This window comes from Zingiber officinale, chromosome 8A, assembly GCF_018446385.1.
Source record: "Zingiber officinale cultivar Zhangliang chromosome 8A, Zo_v1.1, whole genome shotgun sequence".
Classification (NCBI taxonomy): domain Eukaryota; kingdom Viridiplantae; phylum Streptophyta; class Magnoliopsida; order Zingiberales; family Zingiberaceae; genus Zingiber; species Zingiber officinale.
In genome coordinates, this window is record NC_056000.1 from 14,503,953 (window position 1) to 14,530,839 (window position 26,887).

A 26,887-nucleotide genomic window follows, 5' to 3' on the forward strand; every position below is an offset into this window, starting at 1 on the left:
GTCCTAGGGGGCGGTAATCTTAGGTGGAGGAAAACCTTAAGGGGCGGCAACCTTAGGTCCTAGGGGGCGGTAACCTTAGGTGGAGAAAAACCCTAAGGGGCGACAACCTTAGGTCCTAGGGGGCGGTAACCCTTGGTGGAGGAAAACCCTAAGGGGCGGCAACGTTAGGTCCTAGGGGGCGGTAACCCTATGTGGAGAAAAACCCTAGGGGGCGATAACCCTAGGTCCTAGGGGGTGGTAACCCTAGGCGGAAAGTCCAGTCGGTCTGGAGGACCGGACTGACATCAGGTAAATCTCCTAAGTGGAGTAGGTGAGGACGCATTCCCCGCAGAGGGAACAGTAGACGTCGGGTCGACCTAGGGTTTCCGGTTGGAAACCCGAAGTCAGACTCGGACAGTCCGGAGACTGTCATTATCATTTCTATTATGCTTTATGTGCTAACTTTGTGCTGCAGGATATATTTGAGATTAATGTATCTTGCAGGGACCAAAGTGCAAAGATTAACCTCGGATGAACAGTGTCCGAGGCGCCTCCATGGAGCTTGGAGGCGCCTGCGAAGCAAGCTTCAAGGCGCCTTGGAGAGGCTGAAGGCGCCTTAAACAAGTTGATGAAGGCGCCTTGGAGAGGTTGAAGGCGCCTTGAACAAGGTAAAGTTCGACCAGATCAGTTCTGATCCACGCGGGTGACGCGGCCAGCCTGGAGGCGCCTTGGAGGGGTTTAAGGCGCCTTGAACACCCTTTATAAGAGGGGTTCGAGCAGCAGCAAAAGACAACGAAAGAAATAACTTCCTCGTGCTGTGTTCAGCTCAAGTATTGCTTCCGAAGTGCTGCTGCAACATTCCGACGACCCGGAGCTCAGATATTTCTACCATTGTTGTCGGTATAATTTTAATTACAGTTACATTTGTAATTAGTTTGTAATAATTATACGAGCTTATAGTTGTTGCCCACAGAAAGCGATCAAGGATCGCGGGCCTTCGAGTAGGAGTCGCCTTAGGTTCCGAGCGAAGTAAATCCCTCTGTGTTTGTATTTCTTTATTTTATTCCGCTGCGTTTTAATTACTCCGATAGTTTTACGATTCCGATAATCGAACGAAATAGCCGCTAGCACTATTCATCCCCCCTCCCTAGCACGTCTCGATCCAACAATCATCTTCTAAGTTATTTGAAAGATCTTTCTTATTTTATTCTGTTTTTTCTTCTAAGACATGACCCATTCTACTTTTTCTTTTAAGACATGACCCGTCAATCAAATTTTTTTATATATTTGTTTTTTATCTCATGTTTAATTGATTAAATTAGATATTTTTATTTTTATATTTTTTATATATGAGTTTTTTATATTTTAAAATTCGTATGGCTTAGATTTTGATAAGAATTATCACAAACCTCAATTCGGACTGAACTAGGCTGTTGGAGGCTTCTTTGAGGGAATAGATAAGCCACGGATCTAACCTGACCACAGGTTCGTCCTTCCGTTGGCAGCATTAATCCAACGAAGGGTTCTATGGACGCACGCACACCGACGCTGAATGATGTGAGATATGGAAGGGCCACATGAGCCTCATCCACTTTTAATTAATTGCAGGCACAGAGAAAAATGCAGACCATCTTCCTGCCATGCCATCTTCTGCATCGTATTCGTAGGCTCCTCCCATCTTTATATTTATTATTATCTCGGTCATCCTCATTTGTGATGCACCTCCAACTCCTGTTAACCAAGTTTTATTTATTATTTTCTTTTTTTCCCCTTGATGAATTGGAGGACATTGAGACATCAGCTTCAACTAAATTATACAGTGTAAGGGAGAGATTGCACTTGACTTATTAGGTGATCACAGGACTTTAACGTGTCTATGCTTTGTCTGTGAGTGTGTGTTTTGGAGAGTGAGCCATCTGAACTATAGCACTGGCGCATTAATAAGACTACGCATTAAATAGGGAAGACTTAGCCTTCCACTTGCCTATTGATTGCATGTCTTAGTTTTTGACATTTGTTTATTTACCCCTTTGATGACATTTGGTGATAAAAGGCCCAGTTAACTGTTTAGTCTTGTACTAAACACGTGGGTTAACTGCGGATTATATTCGATCTCAGTATCTAATGGGCCCACATCGTAATGGTCATCGCAATCTAAGTCATCGCGTTGACAATTAGATTCCGGTTAGGAGCGATGGACCGTCCCGTTCTCGAAAATTTGAATTTTATGGTATATATAACCAAAGCCACAATAGTTTGGCACGAGATTTTGGCTCCATCTCATTCGGTCTATCTCCACTCCACAAAGTTAGGCAAAATCCACGTCTCCATGCGACTTTGACCGGATCGACAAGCCAAACATCTCCTCTTCACTTTCTTAGTAAGAATTCAATGGCTTGGAGTCGGCCGATGTCACCGAGTCATGCCGAACTTTTTAACCACATGACGCATCGTCAACCTCAAGACATTAGATTCATGCAGTGTTTGAAGTCGCCGGACATTAAATTTCATATCAACTGTCGGTTACTTTCTCCTCTTTACTCTTCTAACAATTCAATTTTAAATACGCCCGGATAATTTCGCTAAGCAAATTAAAATAGTTCTAGATTACAAAATCATAAATGAACACCGTCCGCACTTCGCCAATCGCCACCTCCTCTCCTTCTCCACGCGCAGTCGTCTCACCTTCCGTTATAACACCACCTTGCATGCAAGCGCCTGCTCTCCTTCTTCCTTCTTCCTTCTTCCTTCTTCCATGTTCCAGTGTTCCAAAAGAATTAGCTAAAGCAAGGGAGTTGCAGAACAAGCGGAAGATTTCTTAAAGATGGGATTTTTAAGTACTGTCGTTCCCTTCGCCGTCGCCGCTCTGTTCTTCTTCCTTCTCTCCCTCCGCTCGTCGGCGCAGCCGCTCTCCCGCTCCCAATCCAAGACCCTGCTCCGCCTCCCACGCCTACTCGAGTACCCTCCGGTTCTTGCCGGATGGTCTAACTCCACTGCCTTCTGCTACATCCTTCCCACTCCTTCCCTCTCTGTCTCCTGCGACGCCGGCCGCGTCACCGGGCTCTCCGTCGTCGGCGGCGCCTCCGGTCCAATCTCGCCAGCCTTCTCCTCCGACTCGCTCTTCACAACTCTCTCCCGGCTCCCCGACCTTACTTACCTCTCCCTCGTCTCCCTCGGCCTCTACGGGCCCCTCCCCGCCAAGGTGGATCGCCTCGCCTCGCTCCAAGTCCTCAACTTGAGCTCCAATTACTTCTCGGGAGCGATCCCGCCGGAGCTCTCCAGGGTTTTCACCCTCCAAAATCTGATTTTGAGCTGGAATTTGTTCAACGGGACGGTTCCTGACCTCCGTCCTCTGTCGGCGATCCTCGAATTAGACTTGTCGGGGAATAACCTAGGGCAAAAATTTCCCTCTCTCAGCAGTAGTCTCGTCACTCTGTCCCTCAGAAACAACTCCTTTGCTGACAAAATCCCAGCCAACCTCGCTTCCTTCGACCAGCTCCGGAGGCTGGATTTGTCTTTCAACGAGCTCCATGGGTTGGTTCCAGCATTCCTGTTCTTACTTCCATCAATGCAGTACCTCGACCTGTCGGAGAACCGACTCACTGGCGAAGTGCCGGCGAACTCTTCATGCAGTATTGACCTTTCCTACGTCGACATCTCCAACAATCTCATCGTCGGGCGCCTGCCTTCGTGCATCCAATCTAATTCCTCGAACCGGGTAGTGCTGAGCTCAGGGAACTGCTTGAGTGCGGTGGATTTGGGTTTCCAACATCCAAATACTTACTGTAATCAAGGTGCGCTGGCCGCGGTCTTGCCTTCAGCAAACAAGATCAGCGGATCAAAGAGCAATCTTGGACTCATATTTGGAATTGTTGGGGGAGCCATTTGTGGTGCTGTGCTTGTTGGACTGCTAGGTTTCTTGATCTTTAGGAAGATGAGAAGTGCAAAGGATGAAGAAGACACTCGCAACATCTTCGAGAAAACCAATGTGGGGAAATCTTTTGTTCATGTGGCTCCAAGAAGCCCTCCTGATGCAAGTGAGAAAGATAGACATGGCTTCTTCTTGAAAATATAGTACTATATTTAGTCCTATCGAGAAATTGGTGATTTTGTTTTTGATCATCTGCAGGACATATGTCTCCGACGGTGATGATAGGGACTCTTGGCCTGGAACCGTATCAGATTTTCAGTATTGAGGATCTTGAAGAAGCAACCAATAGTTTCGATCCATCAAACTTGATTGAAGATGGTGCTCTAGGGCAGGTATTCTGACATTTTAGGTGACCAAATTTGTTTCTTGTGCTGGTTTTTCTATTCTTCTTTTTTTGTAACTTCATTATTATTATTATTTTATTTAAAATGAATGAAACAAGTAATTATCAACATAAGCATAGAAAGGGCTGAACACTAGTAATCTTCTATAGACAAAATTTCCATCTACCTTGCAATATTTATGCGTCAAGTAACGTTTTCTGTGATTTTCATTCTCAAGTAATTAGGACAGTTTCAATATTTTGGCTATATGAAAATTTCATAAGAAACACGAACCTTACAAGTCCATGCACAGTACCATCGTTAACGTTCCCTACTATACAACACTAAAAATCAGTAACGTTGTTAATGATGGCAGGATACTTATTATCACTTTAAATTGCTATTGCCTATTGGGGCGAGCTATCTAGCTAACTTTTGTTTGCCTGTATTCTAAGGCTTATAAAGGATGGATTCGCGACGGTTCATCAGTGATCATCAGATGTTTGAGATTGAACCACAAATTGTCACGTCAAAGCCTTCTTCAGTACATGGATATCGTTTCAAAGCTCAGGCATCGCCATTTGGTCAGCATTATCGGATACTGCGTTGCAAATGACAGCGAGAACACCAACACCATTGATGCTATTTTTCTTGTTTTTGAGCACGTTTCTAATGGAAGTCTGCGGTTTTATCTTGGTGGTAATTGTGAAGATGAACTTTTTTTTTTTAAAGTACGTATGTAACGAAGTATTGGATTGTAACACCTCTTCTTCCTGCAGAATCGAGAAAGACAGAGATTACGATGACATTGACACAAAGGGTGTCGGCGACTATTGGAGTTGCAAGGGGAATCCAATTCTTACATACGGTCACGGTTCCTGGTATAGTTGGAAATGATCTTAACATAGAGAATATATTGTTGGATCAAACTTTCACTGCGAAGATAAGCAATTACAACCTTCCAACACTTGCCAATTTCAGAAGCAACAAGGTAACGTGCTGCCTCATTTAATGAAAAATAAGTGAATATGTTCCTTGTTTTGATTGCGTTTGGTTGTTATCTTGGATCTATCAGTTAGGTTCTCGAAGCCCTTTGACTATTTTTGCACACAAGGAAGATCTAGGAAGGTAATATATTATATCCTATCAGTGATCCCAGGAATGTTTAAGCAAAAATAAGCCCATTTTTTAGATGCGATCATTTTCTATTAAATTTTGTGTCTTGTTTGTCTTTCAGCATTGACAGTGTTGTGAACGGTGAAAAAGAAGATATTTATCAATTCGGTCTCATTCTTCTAGAGATTGTCACAGGGAGACCTCCAGGGTCCAATGCTCAGCTTGATTCTCTCAGGGCTAAGGTACATAAAATTCTCCTCTATGAGCTAAATTGGCATGGAGATTTTGATCTACAAGTGAAAAATATTACTGCTTTTGCAGCTAGAGAAGAGTTTGGTCGATAAGCCAGCAAGCTTGAAGGGATTCACTGACATGGAGATTCGTGGAAGTTCTTCGGTCGACTCCTTGAGCAGAGTAGTTGAAGTATCTCTCAACTGTCTATCAAAAGATCCCAAGCAGCGCCCTTGCATTGACGATGTTATCTGGAATCTGCAATACTCTGTGCAAGTTCAGGATGATTGGGCAAGTAATGAAAGCTTTAACGTCCAGATCTAGTTCTTGAGTTTCTTTCCCATTTCCTATGATGGTAATAAATCATGTAAACATGTGCTATTCAAAAAGTCACAGTGCTACGATATTTCTGTATATTAATGTAGCCATTCTTGTGTAAGACAATACAATAAGGTTAATTTCTTGTTTGTTATATAGCATCCAGTAGCGTGGCCCATAACAAAATTCTTAGTAGAAGTTTACTACTAATTATTTAAATACATGTATAACTCTACTGCTGATCTATTTGTATTACAGCTGTTCAATCTGATCAGCAAGTTTTACAAAGATTGATACAACTCCTTGTAGTCACCACCATCATTCAGTATTCTTCCCTATATTCGTTGGCCAAATCGCCTCTGCCTAGTTTGGTAAGAGGCTAAGGCTTCAACATAGTTCGCCTCCTTAAAGTCTGGCCAATATGTATCCGTGAAGAATAGCTCACTGTATGCAGATTGCCACAACAAGAAGTTGCTCAGCCGGAGCTCGCCACTTGTTCGGATGAGTAGGTCAGGGTACGGAAACTCAAGAATGCGGTTTGTCTCAAGCTCTTGTGCGACAAGTGACTCTGTGATGTCTTCAGGCTCAACCAAACCATGTTTTACCTTCTCTGCAATGCTTTTGCAGGCTTGTGTTATGTCCCTTCGCCCACTGTAACTGATTGCCACACTTAAATCAAGCTTTGTGTTGTTCTTAGTCGCCTCTATTATTTCTTTGCTTAGATTCTGTAGAGATTTTGGGAGTTCTGTGGAGTCGCCAATTAAGCATATCCGAACTCCGTCCCTGTCGATAACCAAACACAAAATAGATTATTCTTTACTTGCTATTTCTACAAATTAGTTGTCAAAAATTTCCGGTGCAAAACTCTTATGGATCGGATAAGAAGTTTCTGTAGGAAAGATCTATACAAGGATCACAGTGGCAGAAATCTAAGTTTACAGAAAAAAGACACATATGTAAGAAGGTAATTTGAAGAACTTGAGCATGGTAAAGAAGATTCTCTCAATTGAAACATGAGCAAGAAAGATAGTCCTCTCATTATACGAAACGGGCAGTAATTTTTTTGATCAGTTACCAAGAAACAGGAAATTCAAGTTTCAGCATGTGTCACTCGTTTGTTTTAGATGCCATAAATGTTGAGCAGAAGGAATATGCCACTGTTGACATGAAACTTTCATGCATGACGCTAAAAGAGCATTAAAATGCTCACTTCGTGAGTTCAAGAATGTCCTCCTTCAGCACTCTCTCGAACAGCATCATCAGGAAATCAACCTCCACCTGTTGTACGAAATGCCAGAACGAGATTTTAGCCAAGAACCATCAGGAGATTAGATAGCCAAAGCAGGAAAGGACGGACCTTGGGGCGACGCCAGTTCTCGGTGGAGAAGGCGAATACGGTGAGCCCCCGAATCCCCCACTTGTGGGAGTGCTCGACGACCTTCTTCAGGGCGCGGTAGCCGGCCTCGTGCCCCAGCGACGACGGCAACCCCCTCGCCCTCGCCCACCTCGAGTTCCCGTCCATTATGATAGCCACGTGGCTAGGAAGCAACTCCCGCCGCAGGGGCGACGGAAGCGACAAAGCTGCTCCTTGCTCCGCCTCATCCACAAGCGTCGCCGCAGGTGAGTTTTCCGGGAGCGACCGAGCGACGGGGGGAAGAGAGGAGATCAGTGAAGGAGAGGCGCGAGGGCGGCAGGGAAGAACAGAAGCGTATGAGTCGTTCGATGTAATTCCTCTACGAGGAGCACTGGAGAGGAGTGTTTGGCGGTGGTTGAAAGGGGAAGTGAGCTGAAGAGAAGAGTAAGAGAGCATTCTAACCTCGCTCGCTTCGTCTCTCCTGGACGTTTCAAATGTTATGCAATTGCTCCACAATCTTTTAAATATGTATATATATATATATATATATATATATATATATATATATATATATATATATATATATATATATATATATATTTTATTTCATTTTCCTTGTATAGTGTATAGGTAGTTTAATTTCAGACGCCTTTAGAAATTTCTTGTTATTGTTTTGTATGCTTCCTAAATTCAAAGAAGAGGAAAAAAAAATTCGAATTATTGTGGTTAAAAATAGTTTTGAGTGCAAAGTTTAAATTCGTCTACTTTTCTTTAATCTCGATTTAATGCTATATATTGTGGTTACAACTTGCAAATTCTGAGAGATGCATAAGAGTGAAAATAAATCGCAATCGAAGACATACAAAGCAGGTACTCCAAGTCATTTTTCATGACTGTTTTGTCGCGGTCTTCAATTTCTATCGACTGTCATTGTAGCTTGTGAGCCTGGAGTTCAATTGCCTGTATCCTCCATGATCCATGAATTTTGATCTGGAAAACACGATTAAATAGACGAATTGATGGACTGGCAATATCTGAAATGATTCGATAATATAGCAGGTTAACTTGAGTAATTTAATAGAGAGATAGATGATAAATTTATTAGTTCGTTGAGTTAATAATTTTAATGTTAGAAATCTTATGTATAATAATATGTTAGATTATTTTAAATACATATAATTAAGTTATATTAATTTGCATAATTTTAGATTTATGTATATGATAAATAAATTATACAATTAATATGAGATAATTTAAAGAGCTGCCTGGATATTATTTTTTTATTTAATATTTTCAAGTCTGATCTATTTCGATTGCACGTTGCTAGTGGCTATCTCACGTTAGTTCTGTTTTTCCTTGCGTCATGGTCGTTAAACTTGGACCCTTCCTGAAAGCTCACAATTTAATTAATTTGTTAGAACAGCATGATAAGAAGCACCAGTGGTCTAGTGGTAGAATAGTACCCTGCCACGGTACAGACCCGGGTTCGATTCCCGGCTGGTGCAATTTGCATTTTTAACTTTTTTTTTTTTATAATTCCTCAACGCGGCTTGGAAAAATAATTTGTAACTTAGTTTTTTTTGTTTCCCTTTATGCGAAGAACGCTGTTCGGCCCGCTAATATTTAGGCCCACAAACCGTATTAGTTTTCGTAAATTCCAATATATATTTTTTTATCATTTTAGCTCTCGCTTCCTCGCTATTGAATCCATCTCTCCCAACGCCATGGCGGCTGAAGCCCTCGCGAGCGATCGAATCAAGAGGCACATCGACGACCTGGAAACGCAGCATTCGCTCCTCGCCAGCTGCATCCTTCTCTGGAAGTCCCTCTCGAACCGCTTGGACGCTCTCCACCAAACCATCACCGGCCGTTCAGAAGCCCTCGACGCCGACCTTCAGTCTCTCGACCCGAGCACCCAACAGGCCGTAGATTCCATCTCCCAACGCGATTTTTCTCTCTGCGACCGCGAGTCCGCCGCCTCCGCCGCCATCCGGGAGCTCCGTGATGCCATCCTTGCTGAGATCGAGCATCCCGCCGCCCGCCGCCCTCCCGACGGGGAAACCGACCTCCGCGGTCTCCTCCGTTGGTACGCGCGACGCATGGACTCGGCTGGGTTGTGGCGCTTTGTCGCGTCGCGGCGCAGGACCCTCGGCATGCTCCGGAAAGGGGTAGCCGACGCCGTGGATGATTCGATCGATCCCCCACGGCTTGTGATTGACGCAGTTGAGGACTTCCTGGTCCACCCTATCGAGGATGGTACAGATCGGAACTGGGTTCTTGGGATGCTGCTCCGTTCGCTGCTTGGTTCCGAGGGGACGAAGGCTCCAAATGTAGCCGAAAGTATCAGGGAGAGGGCAGTGGTCGTGGCGGAGTTGTGGAAGAAAAAGTTTGGCCGGAAGAGTGAGGGAGGAGAAGGGGGAGAAACGATGGGTGGTTCGGAGGCACAAACATTTCTTCAGATAGTGGCAGCATTTGATCTTAGGCCACGTTTTGAGGAGGAATTCTTAATGATGCTGCTCATGGAACATGCTTCCAGAAAAGAAATGGCGAAACTTGCTTCTGCAATAGGATTTAGAGAACAATTGGCAGGTACGCTGGTTATTTATTTATTTGCACAAATGCAAGCGAATATATTCTTGATTCGAGTATATCCTCCCTCATATGCCTGTAGTATTCTCATTCCAAACATAGTTACAGAAACAAAAAAACAAACAATTGAAGGTGACCAAAACCAGCTTGGTAACTCTCAGACTACAAGCTCCCAGCAGCATCATATTAGCAAAGAACCATAGTTTTAAAAACCAGACGTCACGCCTGGCCTGAGTTAGACCTCTGAGAGGCAAATTTCACTCACCATGCTTGATGAATAATAATGTCAAAGAGAAAAGCTATAAAAGCTAACTATCCTCTAGGGAGACACCACAGGTACTATGTGAAAATGTTGATGATAACTCTTGTGGTTGATAAAATCCAAAATGTGTCTACTGTTGGACCCCATGGTAGTTTTGATGTGATCAACCAAGTTGGTTAGGTCCTGCTGTGTTTGATCCCTGTGTCTGAGTGTACAGGAGCTTAGGAACACAGGAAGTCGAGCGGAAGACGCAGCTAGCGAGAAGGACGGCACGGGAAGGGAGCCGACGGGCTCAGTGCGTCCGAAGGACGAGAGAGCTGCGGAAGAGTACTCCGGTGGGCGTGAAGAGCGTGCGCGGCGTTCGAGGGACGTTAAGCCGGGACGGAAGGCTGCTCGAGGAGAAGGCCGGGAATTGGGTTCGGGTGAGCCCTATTCCAATGAAAAGAAGACAAAAGAGGCTGAAATTACTGTAGCAGAAATTACTGTAGCAGTAACCTTGAAGGCGCCTTAAACACATTGAAGGCGCCTTGAACACATTGAAGGCGCCTTGAATGATTGTTTAAGGCGCCTTGAGCAGTCCAGTTTGACCGTTTGCGCTGCGGATAAAGTTTTATCCGCAGATCGAGTTGGAGGCGCCTTAAACCTTGTTGGAGGCGCCTTGGACCCTCGAGATAGACTTTCCAAGGGCTATAAAAAGGCCCCTGGAGCTAGGAATTCAACAAGAACTCAAGCAATCAATCTGTAAGCAATTCCTAGCAACTAAGTGAGCGTTCTAAGTGTAAAAAGGCTTCTCCGCCTACAGTAAAGGAGATTCTGCTAGTAGAGCTTTTCATCGCCCTGGATTAACAACCTCCTTGGTTGTAACCAGGTTAAATTCTGTGTCTGTTTCTTTTTCTGTCTCCTTAATTTAGTTGTTGTTTTATTGCTGATTTTATTTCTGAGTTGAAATCCGAGGAGGGTAGTTTCATTTTATTTTTTCAGCAATTCACCCCCCTCTTGCCGGTCTCCGCTGCACCAACAAGTGGTATCAGAGCCTGATCGCCTCAGAAGGACTAACCGCCAACTGAAGCACTACGATCAAGACGATGGCCGGAGCGAACATCCATCCCCCGAAGTTCGACGGAGACTTCGCCACATGGAAGCGCAAAATGAAGGTATTTTTTAAAACAGACTTTGATATTTTAATTACTATGAAATATGGTTTTGCAGCTCCTAAAGACAAAGAAGAAAACACGTGGAGCAAAAAGGAGCAAGCAGATTTCGTCGCCAACGGAAAGGCTGAGTTCCACCTACTCAGCGTTCTGCCGCCGCAGGAGGTAAACCGGATCGGAAGCTACGACTCCGCGAAAGATCTCTGGGAAAAATTCCTGGAACTTCACGAAGGTACCTCCGAAGCGAAGCTAGCGAAGCGCGACATCCTCCGGAACCAGTTAACGAACCTCCGGATGAACCAAGGCGAGAAGGTAGCGCAACTCCAAGCGAGAATCAAGGAGCTAATAACGCAACTAACGAACCTTGGAGAAAAGGTAACCAACCGGGACTCCATTCGATACGCGCTCAATGCCTTCCCGAGAACTCCAGAGTGGGCCTCCTTAGTAGATGCGTACTACATCTCTAAGGACCTCGAGGTAAGTACGTTAGAACAATTATTTTCAACTTTTGAACTTCACGAATCTCGAGTTTCAGAACCCAACGGAGCAGAGAAGACAAGTCAGAACATTGCCCTAAAGGCAAAGATAAACAGTTCTGACTCCGAAGCCTCAGTCGACGAATCCGAAGCGGCACTACTGGTAAGACGCTTCAATAACTTTTTTAGTACTAATAAATTTAAATCGCAGAGGCATCATCGAAAGAAGAGGACGGTTCGCTGCTACAATTGCAACGAAGAGGGACACATCAAAGATGACTGCCCAAAGCTAAAGAGAAAGGAGAACGAAAGGGCAAAGCAAAAATACACGAAACCAGAACCCTCCAAGCACAAGAATCTGAAGGCCACCTGGTCAGATTCGTCATCCTCTGAATCGGAAGTCAAAGAATTCTCGGGACTAGCACTAATGGCCAACCATCGGAAAGAAGAAACGTCCATCTCAGAGATGAGCATCGATGAAGGGGAGGAACATCAGAAGAAAAGGGGGAGCGTCACCGGACCAGGTAAGTAAGGTACACAATCTAACCCCAACTCAATCTTTCAAATTTATCAAGTCTCTTTCTAAAGAGTTAGATCAATTAGAAAAAGAGAATGCTGAACTAAAGTTGAACCTAGCAAGAGCATGCCCGTTAGAAATGTATGATCATCTAAAATCAGAAAATAAAAATTTGAAATTAGAAATTGAAAAACTGAAATCTGATGCATGCTTAAAGAAATTTCCAAAGTCAAAATTAGAGTTTATGGAAAATTGAACGGTATATTAGAAACCATCGGGCCGACAGAAGGATACCCAAAAATTATGTACCCTGTAGGTAGGAACCTCTATTGGGTTCCTAAATTTGTGCTTAATTAATTTTTCAAAAATTAAAAGCTTACAGTGAGAAAATTAAACATTGAAATTCTTTATGGAAGCTTTGTCTAAGGAAGTGGTTGTTGCTCCAATAACCAAGAAGGCCTAGTGCCTCGCCACGACCTGGAAGCTAAAATATTGAAAGAAAATGTTTAATTAACTTTCTGAAAAAGCATTAAATTAGAATTAAATAATGCTTTAAAAGTTTCTTAAATCTTTTAAAATTCTAAAAGTCGTTAGAAATAAAAATTAAATTTGACTTAGAAATTTTTTTATGACTTAGAATTTTTTTTGACTTAGAATTTTTTTGGAAAATTCATATTGACTTAGAATTTTTTAAAATTCAAAAATTTGACTTAGAATTTTTTTTGCTTGGAAAAATTCGTTTTTGAATTAGAATTTTTAAATTCTATACATTTCACTTAACTTAGGTTATTTTTCTTAACCCCATTTTTTCTGTGATCAAAGGGGAGAAAAAAAATACAAGTTTAGGGAGTTAGAAAATTTTGAAATTTCGTTATTATAAAAGTGTTGCAATTTTACTAATTGCAAAAATTATGCTTAACTTGTTAGTTTAGTAATTTTTCTTTAAAATTACTTTTTATGTCTATTTTAACCTTAACTTGAGTTGATGCACATAAAAAAAAGGGGAGATTGTATGGACCCCAGGTTAGTTTTGATGTGATCAACAGGTTAAGGTAAGCCCTGTGTATTTGATATCCTGTGTCTGAGTGTGCAGAGATTTAGGAAAACAAGAAGTCGAGCGGAAGACGCAGCGAGCGAGAAGGACGGCACGGGAAGTGAGCCGACGGGCTCGGTGCGTCCAAGAGGCGAGGAGTTGCGGAAGAGTACATCGGTGGAGCGTGAAGGCGTGCGTGGGCGAGGGACGTTAAGCCGGGGAGGAAGGTCGCTCGAGGAGAAGGCCGGAATTGGGTTGGTGAGCCCTATTCCGGTTGGTCGCAATCACCCAAAAGAACGGAGCTTCGGAAGTTAAAGAGGAGAAGAAAAGAAGACAAAAGAGGCTGAAATTACTGTAGCAGAAATTACTGTAGCAGTAACCTTGAAGGCGCCTTAAACACATTGAAGGCGCCTTGAACACATTGAAGGCGCCTTGAATGATTGTTTAAGGCGCCTTGAGCAGTCCAGTTTGACCGTTTGCGCTGCGGATAAAGTTTTATCCGCAGATCGAGTTGGAGGCGCCTTAAACCTTGTTGGAGGCGCCTTGGACCCTCGAGATAGACTTTCCAAGGGCTATAAAAAGGCCCCTGGAGCTAGGAATTCAACAAGAACTCAAGCAATCAATCTGTAAGCAATTCCTAGCAACTAAGTGAGCGTTCTAAGTGTAAAAAGGCTTCTCCGCCTACAGTAAAGGAGATTCTGCTAGTAGAGCTTTTCATCGCCCTGGATTAACAACCTCCTTGGTTGTAACCAGGTTAAATTCTGTGTCTGTTTCTTTTTCTGTCTCCTTAATTTAGTTGTTGTTTTATTGCTGATTTTATTTCTGAGTTGAAATCCGAGGAGGGTAGTTTCATTTTATTTTTTCAGCAATTCACCCCCCTCTTGCCGGTCTCCGCTGCACCAACATCTACAAATTACAAAATGAGTGTAAGAAAGAAGTACTTGATGTAAACAAAATATTATATTCAAAATTTAAGATGGAGTTCAACTCCTCTTAACATCAATTAATATTTCTCATTATTTTTCTTTAATTTCTCTTTCTTAGTTTCACTAATTTTTTTTTTTCTCTTTTCTATTCTTATAGGAAATCAATCTCTCTATATATTTATGTCATATAAAGGGGGGCAATCCACAATTCACCCAGCAAATGATGCATCATGTATAGGGTGAATAACTTGCAATCCTCCCAATAAATAATGCATGTTATATGCATAAATGATACAGTCCATTCCGCGAGAGATGTATCATATTTAGAAGGAAGAAAAATGTATCTCATGTAAAAAGATGAATGGCCAACAATCCATCCATTAAAGAATAGGCTGAAACTCACATAAAGTGTGAATGGACCCAAGGTCCCCTCGGAGAGCAAAGCTGAGGCTCAACAATATAAGTATTATATTGATTGTTCTCTTAGTAGTTACAGATTATGTTCACTAGTTTTAAATTTTTGTGTTAGCCCATGTTAATCAACTAATTGTCAATAATTACCATTGTAGCAAGAGAAAATAGGCAAACAACTAACAGTATCAAACAAGTGCAAGCAATATAAATGGCATGTTTCAAGCAATATAAATGAAGCAAAAGCAAGCAATATAATCACGTGCAAGCAAAAGTACAAGCAAGTGCAAGCAATATAAATGGCATGTTTCAAGCAATTCAAAAACAATTCCCCCATGTATTAGTAGTAAACATGATATAATCAGGTCAAGTAGGTGAAAGAAATCAGCTTGTTTCTTTTGCCTAATCCCATTATATATAGAGAGAGAGAGAGAGGACTTTGATATGTTGCACATCTTATGCTGCAAACTTCGTAACCACCATGTGTAATTTGTTTTTTTTTTTAAACTTAGGGTAGGGTTTAGGATTTAGGGTTTAGGCTAAAGAAAGTGAAAAAAAATTTACACATGGTGTTCACAGGGCGTGTAGCATAAGGCGTGGAACATATATATAGTAATTTTATCCTGCACACTCGCGTGGGCGCCTAGCATGGGTGCCCCTCAATAGGTTTGATCCGAGGCGCCTCGATCAAATTTTTTTTTTAAGCTCCTGGTTGTATATATATAGATATGGCACAACCAGGAGCTTATATATATATATAAGTTTGTTATGCTGGGCGACACACGTGGGCAACACGCATGGGCGCTTCTCATGCGCGGAGGCACCTCCAATGATCGGAGGCACCCACGCGCGTCGCCCAGCATAACAAATCTCTCTCTCTCTCTCTCTCTCTCTCTCTCTCTCTCTATATATATATATATATATATATATGAGATCAATTTAAACCCCACTAATCCTAATAAAAGACCCAACAATTAGACCCACTAAGGTTAAGTTGGATTTGCACCTTGAACTCATTTATCTTAAAATTAAATTAAATTATCTCAAATAATATCACTACCATTAATAAATCACAAATATAGATAATCTAGCATTTGACCTTTTTAAAAATTCCCAGATAATATCAGTACACCTTTAGAAGTATTTGGTCTTTAAATTTCCCTCGCCTTAAGATTGAATGATTTAACATGTCTTATATATTTCATTAAATTAGGATTCCTTTTTCTCCTTTTGAAATATAACAGCGAAGGGGCACTATTCTGACGAAGTCATGAAACTCAAAAGAGTGTTTTTAAGTTGGCATGCTCCTGCTAGATAAAATTGGTTTCTGGCCACTTGATTTACTTTCATGATGCATAATTAATGAAAAGTTGTGATTATTATTATTAGCATTCTTCTTTTTTCTCTTAGATATGTTCACTGAAGTCTGAACCTTTGAGTGCTGTAATGCAGTTGTCATTGACAAGTTGATAAACACCAACAAGGAGATTGAAGCTATTTATTTTGTTCATTATTCTGGTTTAAGCAATCGTTTCCCCCCTGAATCCCTTCTGAAAGAGTACCACCAAGCCTCTAGGAGAAAAGCCAGTTCCATATCAAAGGATGGAAACAACTCACCTGCTGCTTTGGTATGTCACCCAAATTCCTTATTGAGACTATTGATTTATTGGTATTAGAAAGGTTGAATCTTGTGTCTATTGAGCCATCTTTATTAAGAATTTAATGGTATCATGTTCTAACGAAAGTGATTCAATATTTTTCTAGCGAGAGTCAAACAATCTCGAGATGACTGCCCTCAGATCAATAATCAAGTGTGTGGAGAGTTGCAACCTCGAGGCGAAGTTCAGCACCAGTGAGTTGAAAAGGAGGCTTGCAAAATTGGAGAAAGCCAAGGCAGATAGGAAGAATCCTGCAGTTTCAAAGAAATTTCGGAGCAAGAGACCTGTGCCAATTAGTGGAACAGGAACCGCTCCAACTTTTCCTGCTAAAAAAGCGAGAACTTCAAATGCACCTTTTGCTTCATTTAGTCAGAACTCGGCTGTTGCATCCCATATCCCACCAGCCCATCATGCTTATGGCTTCCCAGGTCAAGGTGGATCTGATGGCCGTGCTTCTGCATCCTATGCTACTTCAGGTCCCAGCCAGATTCCACCCACTGCGGCTCAATGGTATTATATGGATGATGACATTGTTGGACGAGTTCCCTATGGCGGATCTGCCATTAGTTATGGTGGACATGATTACCCATCGGTGACGCTTGGCCAGCCATCATATCCACACTGATCCTCTCTTGTCATGTGTATGCTGACTCACGAGTTACTAAATTACATGAGTCTGTTTACTTACAGTACTTGTCAAACATGTTACGTGGCTGCAGTATTTCTAATGTACGAGGTCTGGCTGAAGTGAATGATTTATAATGACAGAGAAACAAAGGTTCATAAATAGCTTATTGGTATTGTAGTACTAGGCTTTATAAAATTATTTTTTTATTGTATAATTAGTTTGAAATTGATTTTTTTTTGTTGAATTATTCTCACTTAAGTGACAAATATGATATGGATGGGTACCAGTTATGACAGCATTTAAGGACTTTGTTGCACCCGCTTTAAATGTTTGTTAATTCATTTGTTTTGGGTGCAACGGACAATCAATTGTTGAATTAGTTAATTGAATTTTTATTGTCGAAATCCACTGTTTAATTGGTCTACCACTAGGCATGTCTCCTCTAAGAGGAAAGGGGAAGGAAGGGAAAATAAAGGGAAGGGAAACTTTGAACCTCGTTTGGGAAGGAGTGAGGAAAGGGAAGGAAAGGTAAGGAAGGGTAAGCTTTAACCTTCGTTACCCATGGAAAGAGATATTTTCTTACACCTCGAATTGGGGTGTAAGGAAGGGGAAGGGAAAATAAAATATTTTTATTCCAATTTTATCATGTTCTTAATAGTTTAAGAAATATTTCAATTTCTAATTTTACTATGTCGTCAGAGTTCAATTTTTTCGTTTTCTTCACAGCTCGCTTGCTACTAGATTATTAGAGGAGGAGATCCGACACGTCTTCTAACTGAATTGAAGGGAGAAACTATTTTTGTCCTCAAAATTTAAGAGGATATCTACTATTTTTTAATTTTTCCATCAAAATTTAATAAGTTTTTAAAGAATAGAAATTCTCGTTATTAGCGTTATCTTTTAAATTTTTTTATTTAAGATTTCTAAAATTATTATTTTCATTATTTCTCATTTAATTACTTGATTATCGGTAATTCATTGTTTTGTTATGAATAGTATAAAAAATTAATTTTTTATTTAAACAATAGCTAATTTAAATGATAATATAAAAAATTAATTTTATTATTAAAAATATCTAATTTATATTTGTAAAATAAATATTTATATTATGAAAATTTTCTAATTTAAAAAATAAGGATATTTTTTTATAACTTTATCTATTTAATCTTCATTCCCCTTTCTTTCCTCTCAAACAAAGTAACACATGTTACGTTAATGAACCTTCCATCCCTCCCAAATAAGGAGAAGTTAAATACTTTACTTCCCCTCACTTCTCCTTCCTTCCTCTCCCTTTCCCTTCCGTTAATAAACCTTCCCTCACTCCATCCAAACAGAGCCGGCCCTGGGCCAGGGCTACCAGGGCTCCTGCCCAGGGCCCAAAAATACCCAGGGGCCCATTTATATATATAAAAGTTTATATTTGTTAACATTTTTTTTATAAAGGTTCTTCATCCCTCGTTAAAGCCCTCATCCCTCGCTGAAGCCCTCGTCAAATCCCTTACTAAAGCTGAACGCCAGCGATTCTCCATGCCATAGCGCCAAAGCGTCCTCACGATTCTCCTTGTTGAAGCCCTCCTCGTCGGGTCTTCGCTCTCTCGGTACGACGACTACGGGCGCATCTCTGCTCTCTCAAAGACGTTGAAGACCTCCTCGCCATGCCTTTCATTCCTCATTGCGATGACTACTGGCCCTCTCTGGCTCTCTCAAAGGTGTGACTTGTTACTTCACACTTCTGTAAACCCTAAATGGGTCTTCATCTTTGCTTTTCTATTTTTATCTCGTCTGTTTCGATCAAACCGTACGACTTTAAATAAAAATAGGGCTTGATTGGTTGTGACAATCGGAGTCTTATTGTGCTGAGACATAGAACTCTTTGTGAGCTTGATTGGTTGTGACAATTCGGCGACCATGATAAGGGTGTGGTGTTTATGCATGTTTTCTTTGGGATTATTGTGTTGATAAGTTCAATAGAGGAGATGGTATTGTGGAGTTATTTCTGCGAGAAAGCAGAGTTCAAAGGTTTTGTAGAATTTCATGTGTTATGGAGATCTTTGAATTAAGGTTGTGAAGGATTAATTATGCTTTGGGTTATCTGGTTTATGAAGTTATATGTTGGGTTGGGGATTTCGACAGAATATGGTGTTATGTAGTGAGTAGTTGGTAGGAGATGCTGATAGCAGGATTCCTGATTTTAAATACTGGAGAGGCTGTTCTCGGATTTTAAGGTGGACTTGGAACTTTCGGACAAATTTGAAAAAGGCAAAAGTGTGGAGTTTCATTCCGGTTTCATGGGGTTTATCTTTTGTGTCCTTAGATTTTGGTGTCGATTTTGGTACGTTTGGCTTTGTTGGTGGTGTGAAGTTATTTCTGCAGGGTGGAATTCATATAGTGAAGCATTTGTGGAATGATTTTTTTCTTTGAACATGGAAGATGATGGTTGCTAGTGGGATTTCTTTTCTATGCAATTTTGGAGCTGTGCTGAGGGCAGTGGCATGGTTTGGTTTTGCTTTGAGAATGGTGCTCTAAGGGTCATCAGTTGGTGATTGGTAAAGCAAGTTTTGTGGAATATGGAAATATGATCTCATGGTATGCTCTGGGTTCGTTGCTGTGACTATTGGTGGCTAGTTTCATTTGCTGATAAGTGGATGTTGGGTTTGTGGAAGCTCCTTGCTAAAGGAATTTTGCATGAGGTTCCGTGGTGTCTAGATTTGTTTGGAATTTTATTTGCCAAATGTTTGATGCTGAATTTTGGTGCAATGAATGGCTGGTGGTGAATGGTGGTTCTGCACTATAATTTTTTATGGTTTGCTATAGTGGGAGTTTCTTATGTGCATCAGTAATATGCTTTCTTGAAGGTAGAAATTATTGGCCTTAGTTTGCTGGAGAGGTTGGTGCTGCAAGGTTGCTCTTTTATTGGTTCCTATGTGCAGATTTTTTAATTTTGTATATTGGTGAGGAAGGGATCTTTAAATTTTAGATTTGTAAAGTTTATAGAGTTGGTTTGCATTTCTTTAGAGCTTATCAAAGATCAGTGAGATTTTGTAATAAATCATATTAAAAAGGTTAGGTTTGCCCCCTTCTAATATGGTATTTCTTTTTCCAATAAATAACAGGTTTTTTTTTAAAAAAATGAGGAGGCATCTAACATTTTAAGTTTTTATAAACTAAAATTTATTTTACTTTTTGTACTGAGTAACCAAGTAGGTCATTCTTCATAAAAAGTTTTTGCTCATCGCATGATGTCTTTAGTCAATTTAAAATTTTAAACATTGACAGTGTTTTTAATTTTTGTTATTGCTAGGATTCCTATACATAAAATTTAATTTATTTATACTGAGTTTTAATTTTTCTTATCAAATGAAATATACATGCAATGTCACCATTTTTTTATAAAAAGATTTTAATTCTTAACTACTCTGTTGAATAAATTGTTTAAGTTGCTCAAACTCAAAATGAATATATTTGTGACAGGTCTTCATGATGTTCTCTTCGTTCTTCTAGGTTTGTTGATGTTAAAAATAAGGGTTATGGAGGTAAGCTGATTAGACTGTAATTTTTTATTATTTCCCATATTAGTGTCAGGAGTGTTACATTACTTTGTTTATCTCTTTGTATTTTTGAGTTAAATTTTTCTTCACTATCAGTGTTATTTTGCTAAAAATTTAAATGATTACTCTTTATAAGTATCTCTTGCATTCTAAATGAAATTGATTACAACTAGAATTGTTATTCTTGGATAATTTAATAGTGTAAGAATGGAAAAAAAAAATTATACCTATAGTTTTAGAATTGATGCTTCATTCTTATTTTTATGTTAGAATTATGAGAATTTTTATTATTTAGATTGATGGAAGGATAAATTAGGGTATCATTAATAGTCTCGCCCAGGGCCTGCATCCAAACAGAGGGTAAAACTCAATCAAGGCTCCTGGTGAAATGAATCCTTCAAGAGATAATTTTCAAGCCTCAGATATGGTACACTGTCAATGAAAAGCGGGACTAAAAATATTAATCATTTGGATGAATCTTTCGGTTAAAGGGAATATATATCTGAATTATCAAAATTAAAAAAAAAATCTAAAACTCAAGCAGAGTAGATTTAAGTAAGTGAGGCGATTCAAAAATTTAAAACTAATTCTTAACGTTGTTTCAGTATTTCTACGTATATATTTTTTTTTAAAAAATAAAATAATATATGATACGACTAATAGGGAAAGGATCAGCTCGAAGGAAAAAAAGAGTCCAATAAGCTTAGACAAATGGTGGTTAAAATCCACGAAAAATCATAAAGACCAAGAGCTGGCCTAGTAGCCCCCCTCCCACTTGGCACGGACCAAACTCACAAGGAGCTAATGCCCCTCTCACCTGATTGGCCTTGCTTTATCGAATAGGTTCTCGTTGAAGTCCACACCCCACGCTGACCGAGCTTGGGATTCAGCTCCCCCTTTTCCTGATTGACCTTATCGATTTGGCACTCTCTCTATGGACCTTACTCTTGATTTGGATTGGATTTGCTTGGGGCACTATTCCCATTTTCTCGATCGGCTTTGTCGATCAAATAATTTCTCAATATCCTAATATTTTACTCTTGGCCCAAGGCAAGCTCACTTAGGACTCAACTCCCTCTCACTACCGATCGCTCTTGCCGGTTGAACAAATTCTCCATGGGTCTCATTCCTAACTTTGACCTTATTTGCTCGGTTCTTTGTTTCCACTCTCACAATTGGCCTTGCCAATCGATCGGATCCTAAAAGAGTCAATGTTGACTTGCTAGGTCACCAAAACTCTGTTTACTTTGAGGATAGCGCACATGACGATGTGATTGATAAATGCGGTATAAGCATAACAATGAGACCGATTAAGTAATTATAGGATAATGTTTCATTAATACAGAGATTGTGAGAAATATTATAAAAAAGATCCTCCGTTGGCACAGATACACACAAATACACCTATGCATGTTTTTCTCATTGTTGTTGTTTGCTTTGCTTTACGTCATCATCATTCTGGTTTGATCGTGTCCGAGTAGCTACGTCTGACGATTTACTTCTCTTCTTAGGAGTTGTCCAAATCAATCTACGTGTCATATCATCAATGGTCTATCCTTGACAGGATCAATATAATTATAGTAAATATGTAGAATACTAAACGGCGTTGTCTAAGTGTAATTAATTAATTGAATGAGCAAATCAATTCATTATATTATATTATACTATTTAAATGCGTTAGTATTTGATTGTATCGGCCTGAAAAGTACGAACTCTAGGTCCAACTATTATATTTTAATATTCTAAATTTGTTATCCCAATCTTAATCTCACCCAGGGCTCAAATTTAGGCTGCACTTACCCACTCGACAAATATAATTCATGGCATTAAACTCCTCATAAATCCAATTCCTAATTTTGATTCAAATAGCCATTATTCCTTCCTTAATACCAAAATTTCGAAAATCTAAAAATTAACGACGTTCAATGATCCAAATCATTTACCATGATTAGGCTGCATGGAATCTGCAAACAAATCCAGCACGGGAGTGCCTGACCTCCTGGATCCATTCAATCTCTGCACCAAATCTACTCTATAAATTCCACTAAAAGAAGAGAGAAATCCGGTTTAAGGAATGGGAAAGAACAAACCTACGAGTTGCATCCCAAGGCCAAGCAGGCCGCCCATCAATAAGCCTGCTGTCCGTCTTTGGTTAACGTCGCGCCGCAGGCTCGTCGAAGGCTCCTCTTTCGCCGACCGCCGAGGCGCCGTCGACGGAGGAGCATCTGCCGCCTTAAAGTTCTCCCACGTCGACCGTGACCTCCTCGAGAACTTCTCCTCTCTTTTCGGTGGCCGCGGTGAGGGCGAACGCGAGGAGCATCAAGAAAAAGGAAGCCACGGCGATGGCAGCGACGACGATATCTGTTGGAGCTACTACATCTCGCGGCCCACGGACGTGTCGCCGCGGCTGACGCTGCCGTCGCCGCGCGCGGTGCAGGCGTCGGAGCGGTTTTTCGTGCCGGTCGGCGCAGCGAGCTCGCTGGTGGAGGAGGCGCGGCTTTCGGAGGCGGCGGCTGAGAGCGGCGGGGAGGCGGTGGTGAGGTTCTCGAACGAACCGTACGAGGACTTCCTGCGGTCGATGGAGGAGATGGTGGCGGCGCAGGGGCCGCGGGGGACGCCGGACTGGGAGTTCATGCAGGAGCTGCTCTTTTCCTACTTGGAGCTCAACGACCGTAGCGTCCACGGGGACATACTCAGGGCGTTCACCGATCTGAGTGCGAGCAATATTCGCGGCGCGACTAGCTCTACCGGCCCGGATTTGATTTCCGGCCACCGGAAAAGGCCGAATGCCTCCGTACGTCGAGAAAACAGAGGTTTCTAGTATTTTAGCGAAACACACACAGAATCGTTAGTGGTGTGGTTGTGATTCTAATTTTATCTTTACAAGATTTTTATCTTGTTTAGTGGGTTTACAATAACCATAACTGAAAAAGGAATGGACAGCTGAAACAAAAAAAAGTTATTTGCTAAATGAATTACGTGTTTTACATTTGTCGTTAAAATTAATCATTTTTTCGTATTTTTTTTTTAAAAATCTGATTTGATTGTGATATGGAGAGTATGTACCAAAAAGTTATTAGTCCTAAAAACATAGCGTTCAAAGTTCGGATGGATATCGTTTTCAGTTGAGATGTTTGAGACGGGAAGGGTGTTCACTCAATCACTCGGTGTCGATAAGCCAAAACGCTTAGCTCCAATGATATGACTCTCCACTAATCTCCAATTGGTCTTACCGACTGAGCGATTAATTCGATTCGGCACTGCCGACCTAACGCCCAGTTAAGTTCCACTTTGAATGGTTCAGGCGATCTCGCTCCACTACAACTCCATTAGGCTCCATCAACCCGATGCCCGGCTCAGTTCCACTCTGAAGGGTTCAGGCGATCTCGCTCCTCTTTTTCTTCATTCGGCTTTGTTGACTGATATGTGTAGATTATATATACTTTTATGCGTACTTGAACACACATTCACTTACTTTCTTTGTGTATTTCTATGTAATTTCATCTCTCTTTATCATATTTTTAGCATAATTATTTTCTTTGTTGGAGATCAACTCTTTTTGTTGATAGAATATATTTTTGGAGTGAAAACGGTGTTAAGATGTACTTCGAAGAGATCAAAGAAGAAGAGCAAAACCTGGCCATGTGTTTCCACGCGGCTATGGCTCTACACCCGCGGGCAAGCAACACATGGTCGTGTCTCTCCACTAAAGCACAAGCAAGTCCAGGTCGTGTGATTTCACAGGGTTATGCTAGATTTCCAGAGCCGAAGCAGAGTAGCCGTGCCGAAAGGGGGAGTTCTCTCTTAAAGACATGATTTAAATTTATTTTTCGGATAACGAAACAATAGAAGGTTGAGAACCTTCATTGTTATAAGTGCTTGAGGATGAGCATTGGAAATAATGAAAGATTAAAAATCTTCATTGTGATGGACAGATACTCTATGGTGAACATACGAATACGATATATGCTCAAGGGTAAGCATATAATATAGGATCAAGGTTAAGCATGCAATATATGATCAAGGGTGAGCATAAGATACAATGAAAAGTATGGGACTTTCATTACATTTCTTTTAACAAAATTGACTCTTAAGGGGAAGAGTTTTTTATGTGTATTAAAAGGGGAGAAAATGTGGGGTTTAAATTAGAAACTCATATTCATGCTTCGAGGATAAGATGAAATTAGAGTTCGGCTAATATGAGTTAGTCTAATTTAAGCATATTTGTCAAATATCAAAAATAGGGAGATTGTTAAGAGATTGGTAATGCAATCATTCCCCGGGTCAATGTTGATTAGTTTGACTAAGCTTAAGTGGGTTTGAGCTTGAGTTTCGATGTTTAAATAATATGTTGTGGAAAACATGTTTGGACAATACGTTGTTAACAAATGTATGAAAGGTCAAATAGGTCAAGGAAGACTAGTACTTGACCAGTAAAGTCCTAACTGGATTTTAGGTAAAGCAAGTCCTAACTCGAGGATTATACAAAGGGAAAGTCCAAGTGGGCTAAGAAGGACCACACATTGACAAAAAAGTCCAAGTGGGTTAAGGAAGACTGCACGTTAGTAAGGAAAGTCCTAACTGCAGTTAGACAATCAAAGTCGAAGTGGATCAAGGAGAATCACACATCAGCAAAGGAAAACCCTAACTGTGATTAGGCAAAGGAAAGTCCAAGTGAGTCGAGAAGGATAACACATTGGCAAGAAAAGTCCTAACTGAGTTAGGCAAGCAAAATCCAAGTGGATCAAGGTGGATCACATATTGGCAAAAGAAATCCCTAACTGCGGTTAGGTAAAGAGAAATCTAAGTAGATCAAGCGGGACTGCATGTTAGCAAGGTTAAGTCCTAATTACGATTAGACAAGAGAAAAGTCTAAGTGGGTCAAGGATGGCTGCACTTGGTGATCGAAAGTCCAACTGGAATTTAGCAAAGTCGAAGTGGGTCAAAAGGTTGACCGAACACTTGGTGGAGAAATCCCAACAGGTCACGATTGACCAGAGGTTAGGAAAGAGAACCCTAAACTCAGGTTAAGTGAGTTAAGCATGAGCAATCAATTAGGTAATCAACTATGCCAAATCCAATCAATTAGGTGATCGATTAGAAGGAGAAGTTCGTAAAACAGAAATGTGTTGGATCGATTGGATAATCGATCAAGACCTACACCAATTGATCAAATGATCGATCGAGCGTGTTTTTTTCGCGACGCATAGAAGCGTGGTGAATTAATCAGGTGATCGATTCACCCTGAATCCAATCAATTGGGTAATCGATTGAGAAAAGTTCGCGACAAACAGAGAGATTCTAAATCGATCAGGTGATCGATTGAAGTTGCTTGAACAATTGGGTAATTGATTGGTAGAAGCTTGCGAGTGAACAGAAGACTTTGTAATCGATTAAGAAGGTCCATAATCGATTGGCTAGTCGATTAAGTGATGAAGAAAAGAGTCGTTGCAACGTTTGGATGGTTGAATGCGCTTGGATCAGATGTGGCAATCTATTAGAGGTAAGACAAATCGATTGAGAGCCCTAATCCACAGAATATAAAGTCAATGATGAAGATTCAAATGCAACTCTTCTTCTCCATTCTTCACTGCTGATTTTGGACAATTCAAGGTGAAGTGTTGTTGCACTTCCAAGTCTACATGAGATGTTTCCAGATTAACAAAAGATCAAGAACAAGGTTTCATATAATTATATTCATTTACTTGTTCTTGTTGCATCTATTGTTGTATTCTCTTGGATGCTCTTTCGTTTGAGTTTATACGAGGCTTCTGCACCTCCATGAAAGAGGTTTTCATAGTATATCTGTGAGCGAGGAGGAGTGGATCCTTATATTAGTCACCTCAAGGAGGTAAATACCAAGTAAAAGAAAGGACGTTAACATTGTGGAGTCTTCACTTCAATTATCCAGTGCAACAAATCATCAACGAAGCCATTAGAGTTAATCACCCCCTAGCTCGTCAGAGCATCCTAATATGGAGCGCATTGGAGGTGCCTCAGAATGCTTCAGAGGCACCTCGGAGCACTTGAAATGTACCCTTGAGTGGATAGAAGCCACAGTTCGTGTGACTTATAATGATCGAAGTTTACGAGATAATTTTTAAGATTGGAGACACTCGGATGAGGTTGAAGGTGCCCTCAATGCTCAATAAAAGAGATGTTCGACCAACAGAAGACAGACAACACTAATATGAGCTCCAATAACCATTCTACTACTATAACTATGCTATGCTACTATATTTCAAGCTCTGAACGACTCAAGAATGACATGACGCCGCTATATATTTAAACGAGCCTATACTTGGGTAACATGTAGTTTTTGGTTATTTACTCATACTTTCTTTATTGTACTTAATATTTTAAAGTTAGTTTTTCTGTTACCAACTTATTGTAAAAACCTATTATTTAGTGGATTTTTCATCGGAAAGGACCTAGG

The 26,887-nt window shown here is 40.7% G+C and overlaps 4 protein-coding genes, 1 long non-coding RNA gene and 1 other non-coding gene across 7 annotated transcripts; 5 read left to right on the top strand and 1 right to left on the bottom strand.

The window, feature by feature from the left end:
• The first annotated feature begins 2,589 nt into the window (after nt 1-2,589).
• On the top strand, nt 2,590-6,063 carry LOC122012640 (probable LRR receptor-like serine/threonine-protein kinase At1g14390). Of its 2 annotated transcripts, none has more exons than XM_042569244.1 (7): nt 2,590-4,016; nt 4,109-4,242; nt 4,689-4,932; nt 5,013-5,224; nt 5,309-5,361; nt 5,471-5,591; nt 5,671-6,063. In XM_042569244.1, exons 1-7 carry the CDS (start codon nt 2,804-2,806, stop codon nt 5,902-5,904), a joined length of 2,211 nt encoding a protein of 736 aa, XP_042425178.1. In that variant the 5' UTR covers nt 2,590-2,803; the 3' UTR covers nt 5,905-6,063. The 2 variants fall into 2 exon arrangements, with proteins under 2 accessions (XP_042425178.1, XP_042425179.1); XM_042569245.1 differs by having other exon boundaries at nt 4,689-4,929.
• Nucleotides 6,064-6,087: 24 nt separating this feature from the next.
• Nucleotides 6,088-7,708, bottom strand: LOC122010543 (cis-prenyltransferase 4, chloroplastic-like). The gene is made up of 3 exons (XM_042567068.1): nt 7,256-7,708; nt 7,109-7,176; nt 6,088-6,681 (listed from the first exon to the last, which is right to left on the bottom strand). Exons 1-3 carry the CDS (start codon nt 7,706-7,708, stop codon nt 6,234-6,236), a joined length of 969 nt encoding a protein of 322 aa, XP_042423002.1. The 3' UTR covers nt 6,088-6,233.
• Nucleotides 7,709-8,686: 978 nt separating this feature from the next.
• Nucleotides 8,687-8,757, top strand: TRNAG-GCC. Its single transcript has one exon. It is a non-coding gene; the product is annotated as a tRNA-Gly (tRNA).
• Nucleotides 8,758-8,926: 169 nt separating this feature from the next.
• On the top strand, nt 8,927-17,065 carry LOC122012642 (FRIGIDA-like protein 4b). The gene is made up of 3 exons (XM_042569246.1): nt 8,927-9,841; nt 16,070-16,245; nt 16,382-17,065. Exons 1-3 carry the CDS (start codon nt 8,977-8,979, stop codon nt 16,898-16,900), a joined length of 1,560 nt encoding a protein of 519 aa, XP_042425180.1. The 5' UTR covers nt 8,927-8,976; the 3' UTR covers nt 16,901-17,065.
• A 1,290-nt stretch (nt 17,066-18,355) lies between these two features.
• On the top strand, nt 18,356-20,589 carry LOC122011689. The gene is made up of 2 exons (XR_006120009.1): nt 18,356-18,612; nt 20,375-20,589. It is a non-coding gene; the product is annotated as an uncharacterized LOC122011689 (long non-coding RNA).
• Nucleotides 20,590-22,525: 1,936 nt separating this feature from the next.
• Nucleotides 22,526-23,441, top strand: LOC122010544 (transcription repressor OFP14-like). Its single transcript, XM_042567069.1, has one exon. The coding sequence runs from the start codon at nt 22,526-22,528 to the stop codon at nt 23,270-23,272; it is 747 nt and encodes a 248-aa protein (XP_042423003.1). The 3' UTR covers nt 23,273-23,441.
• Nucleotides 23,442-26,887: the final 3,446 nt, after the last annotated feature.